At 52.8% G+C, this 4,701-nt stretch overlaps 1 protein-coding gene across 2 annotated transcripts in view; it reads left to right on the top strand.

Annotated features, from left to right (window-relative positions):
- Positions 1-909: 909 nt before the first annotated feature.
- The window catches only part of IREB2 (iron responsive element binding protein 2), a 20,892-nt gene continuing 17,100 nt past the window's right edge, over positions 910-4,701 (top strand). For both annotated transcript variants that reach the window (XM_027657662.1, XM_027657661.1), the window contains exons 1-2: positions 910-1,008; positions 1,595-1,684. In XM_027657662.1, the coding sequence (XP_027513463.1) occupies positions 990-1,008; positions 1,595-1,684 (109 nt within the window). In that variant the 5' untranslated portion in view covers positions 910-989. The remainder of the gene's footprint in view (positions 1,009-1,594; positions 1,685-4,701) is intronic.

The raw sequence follows: 4,701 nt of genomic DNA, 5'->3' as shown, positions 1-4,701 counted from the left end.
GCAGTGTGTGAAGGGGCTACAGGGAAACCAGAGAGTTCATCAGGAGCTGGAGTGACAGGACAAGGAGTAATGGGTGAAAGAGGGGAAATTCAGCTTTTATACTGGGGAGAAATTCTTCCCTGTGAGGGTGGGGAGGCCCTGGCACAGGTTGCCCAGAGAAGCTGTGGCTGCCCCATCCCTGGAAGTGTCCAAGGCCAGGTTGGACGGGGCTTGGAGCAACCTGGGCTAGTGGAAGGTGTCCCTGCCCATGGCAGGGGGTGGGAATAAATGACCTTTAAGGTCCATTCCAGCCCCTTAACATTCCATGACTCCATGTGCCGAGGGGCTGATCCCAGGGGTGGGACAGGGCAGGGACACGGACAGGGGCAGAGGAAGGGGCAGGGAGGGGGGCAGGCACAGGGAATGGGACAGGGACTCAGGGACAGGGAATGGGACAGGGATACAGGAGCAGGGACACAGGCAGGGAATGGGACAGACACAGGGACAGGGGCAGGGGCAGTGTCACAGTGCCACAGGGATGGGGGCAGTGTCATAGGGACACTGTCACACTGTCACGCTGTCACACTGTCACGCTGTCACACTGTCACGCTGTCACGCTGTCACGCTGTCACACTGTCACACTGTCCCACTGTCACACGCTCTGTCCCACCCGCTCCCTCCCGCCGCACCGCTCGGTGCCGCCAGGGGGCGGCCTCGGCCCCGCCCCCAGCCCGCCCCCCGGGATGGCCCCGCCCCTTTTCGCTGTCTCTGTTATCGCGAGAGCCGCGGCTGCCCTCCCTTGGGTACTTCCGCCCTCTCTGCGAAGCCTCGCGGCATCTTGCGCCCTTTCCTGCCCGCCTCTGAGGGCGGTCTCGCGAGATCCGTTCCCCCGCGGGGGCGGGGCAGGGCGCAGTCTCGCGAGATCCGTGCCGCGGCGGCGGCGGGGCGCGGCGCAGTCTCGCGAGAGGCGCGCGCCCCCCCGGTCCCTCAGGCGGACATGGTGGCCGGCGATGGACCCTCCCAGCGCAGGTCGGTCACCGCGGGCCCGGGGCCGCCCCGACGGGGGCCCGACGCAGCGCCTCGCCCTCCGCGCCGCCCAGTGCCGCAGCCCCGGGCCGCGGGGGTCCTGCCAGGCGCGGCGGCGCCGTCCCCGCCCCGCTGCCCGCGCCCCCCCCCCCCGGGGTATTTATTCTGTGCACTAATGGCTGCGGCGGGGCTCGTTCTGTCCCTCGGCCGCATGACGCCGGCTCGGCGGGCAGTGCTTTGTGCCTCCCGCAGTACCGAACCCCGGCTCTGTTATCTGCGCCGGTGCCTTGCCCTGTGTGTAGATGGCAAACCGAGACAACAAAGGTCAGGTGTGTGCGGGCTGTGCCCGTGACCTGCGTGACCCGTGTGCACCTGCTATTGCAAGTGCTTCTAAAATCCACCTTAGTCACACACCTGCATCACGAGGTGTCTCAATCCGTTTAGAAGCCTGTCCGTATTACATTTACTTACAGTCCAGAGGAACGTTATTTTTGGTAAAATCAGAAATAAAATCTTTTTCCTGTGAGTGCTCCGTGGGCACTGGAAGCTCCCGTTCCTTGGTGTCTGTAACTGTTTGTTTCCTCCCCAGGAAGCCCCTACCAGCCCTTCATTGAAGCTTTGGAAAACCACCCCCAGAAGAAGTTCTACAATGTGTCCAAGCTCGGAGGGACCAAGTATGGTAGGTGGTGCTCTGGGGGGTGACTGGGGTGGGAGCAGCACCAAACTGTGCCCTGAGTGCCCTGCAGGGTGGGGGGGGTGCAGGCAGCAATTCCTAATGCTTGGAAGCCGAGCGTCTCCCACTTTCTCACTGCTTTAGGAAGCTGCCAGGGGTGATACCTGGAGATTTTTTTCAGTGGGGTGTTGCTGGAGTTTTCAGCAATATTCCAAATCAGAATAATTACACTTTTGGAAAAAAGGTGAAGTGGCAAAGAACTCCTTCAGAAACAGAACCAGCTTTTACTGTAGTTTTGTGCAGCTTCGTGGAGTTCTGGTTTCACCTCCCCAGCAGCCTCACGTAGTCTGTGTTTGCCAGAACGTGGCTCCTGCTGCAGGAAGGGGAGGCTTTGTTTAATCCCAGCCTGTCATTAGTATGTGACAGTGGTCTGTGCCAGAAAGGCTTTTATTGGGTCTGCCTGTCCCACTGCCTTTTGAAAGCTCCCAATTGCACATGTGGTGGGAGGGGATCCAGGGGAGGGAGCTTTGCCCAGTGCCAGCTGGAGCAGGGAATCAAAACACACTTGTGTTATTCTCTCCCTTTGCTCTCATGTTAAACTAAAATACTTACGTGAGGTACTTACTAGAGGCATCTGGGATTTATTTTTTTTTCAGTTTGGCAAGGTCTGAATTCTTCTGTGTTCACAGGATTTGTGATATGTTTGTTAAGTAAAAAATTACCAGTGGATGTTTCACTTTAAACTGGTATTTGACACAATAATTAATTCCCTGTGGCTTGAAGGGGAGAGAGAGGGGAGCACAGGGCACAGAGTCTGCTGACACTTTGTGCAACAGCTGAGGGCTCTTGCAAATTCCTCCTGCCTGTAGTAACAGAGTTAATCTTTCAGATAAGCACAACTGAAGGAAGGAGAAGGTTTCTGCTGGTGGCTTTGCCCAGGGAGAAGCAGTGCCCTGGTAGTAACAAAACCAGGCAGTTCCACAGCAGTTTTTTGAAAAGCCTCAAGACAGGAGTGGAAATACAACCACAAGATACCACTTTCTGCTAAAATGTGCCATAAATCTTGGAGCAGCAACGGGTATTCCTGAAAAAACTTGCAGGAATTTGGATTAAGAGGGTCTTTGTCTTCCAGTAGAAACTTCTGAGCAGAAGTTGGAAGCCTCATGTTAACTACAAGATAGCAAAATATTAAATAACATTTAGACACAGTGTGGGGCAGCACTGGTAGCAAATCCAGCTCTGGAATTGCTCTCTGCATTTGTTGCTAGAACATTTTCAGTTTTACCTGTTTGCCTTCTGCCTTGGGGCTTCTGGCTGTAATTGTTTATGTTAATCAGATTACTGGTGTAAATGTTGATTGATTTACTTGCCAGTTTTCTAGGGAGATTTTCTAGTGTTTGAAAGTTACAGGGAAATGGGGACCTGAAAGAGCTCAGAAGGATTTAGGGCAGAGGGGACGTGGGGATGTAGCCCAGGCTCCTGCTGGGCCTGGAGCTGGTGTGGGGAGCCTTTGTCAGGTGAGCTCTGCAAGGCTGGGAGGGCAGAGACTCCCCCCCTCTTGTATCCTGTGCTTCACCACCCTCCCTGTGAGCTGCTTTTTCCTTGTATCCAGTCCCAGTGTCCCTTCCTGCACCCTGGCACTTTCACTGGGCTGTCACTGGGTGCTTCTCAGGGCAGCCAGCCCCCACAGCACCTGAGGCAGGCACAGCAGTCCCAGAACTCCTGGAGGGCCCTGTGCTGGATGTGATCCCGTTTCTGGAGATGTCCTGGATCCTGGGAAGCCCCCACTGCCCACAGGATTGCAGCTGGGAGCTCGCTGTGCCTCTTGGAGAGGAGCAGTTGGTTCTCCACAGCTGGTGCTGAGCAGCCCTGGGGCAGTGGATTTGTCACTGCCTGGTGTTGGTAACCCATGAGAAACCAAAACTGTCCCTTCTGGGAACTGGGCCTGGAAATCAGGACAGGTCATTAGATGTGGCTCTGGTGACATCTTTTTACTCAAACTCACCCAAATCTTACACTGGAAATAGGGACTTGTCTACTTAGACAACAATGAATAATATCTGAGAAAGACACAATGAGAACAGAGTCAGCAAATTCTGTATTAATGGTTTGTGAAGAAACCTCTGGCTTAGGTTAAAACCACCAATTCTAACCTTTTTTTATTAAAGCCTCAACTTAACTTTCACCTCCTTCTAACTAACTTTTTTGTATTTCTCCCTGTTCTCTGCTTGAATGATGCTGAAAATAATGGGATTTGGGGGAGGAATCAATTAACCTTGATTTTTTTTTTGTTTCAGTTTTTTGTTTGTTTCTGTGCTGTGAATAGTGACATTGGGGATTTTTTTAACTTGTCTCTTTTTTCATTATATTTTCATTTCCCTATTTTTTTTCTACCAGAAAACTGCCACTTGTCACTACCTTAATTCAGATCAGTAGCAAAGTAACTCAAGTTACATTTACTGAAATGCCCTTGTTTATATTTCATGAAGTGTGTTTCATTTTAAAAGGGCACATGGCAGAATGGTTTCTGGTCTTCATGTCACTGTTTATTAAAATAATATTCTGGCAGTGGATGCTTTTGGCTTGATACCTCGAGTAATGCAGTGGTGAAATTTACAGTTAAAAGTGGGTTGGAATATTCTAATTGCAGTTGCTTTTGGCCTGCTCTGATCAGTAAGCCCAGCTCTGTGCTCCTGGGTGTCTCCCCTGTCAGCATAACATACCTTCCTCAGTGTCACTGTCTGCACACAGGGGGTCAGGCCATGGGTGTCTCCCATTCAGATCCCGTAGGATAACTCATCTCCTGCAATGTGTACATTGTGAACTCACTGGTCCAGTCTGGGTAAGGAAGATCAAACCCAAAGGCAACTGGGAGAGCAGGCTGCTGAAGCTCTCAGCCTTCCAGTGCCTAGAAAAGTGGAATTCTTCAGAAATGGGGGATGGTAACTCTCCAAAGCTGCAGGTGTTGCAGTCACCGTGTCCCTGCTCCCCAGACACTCTGCCTTACTCTGTGTCCCTGCTCC

The sequence above is a fragment of the Corapipo altera genome, unplaced genomic scaffold, assembly GCF_003945725.1.
Source record: "Corapipo altera isolate COAL_440 unplaced genomic scaffold, ASM394572v1 308, whole genome shotgun sequence".
NCBI lineage: Eukaryota > Metazoa > Chordata > Aves > Passeriformes > Pipridae > Corapipo > Corapipo altera.
Note: the sequence above shows the minus strand (reverse complement) of the source record. Positions and strands in the feature narration are given on the sequence as shown.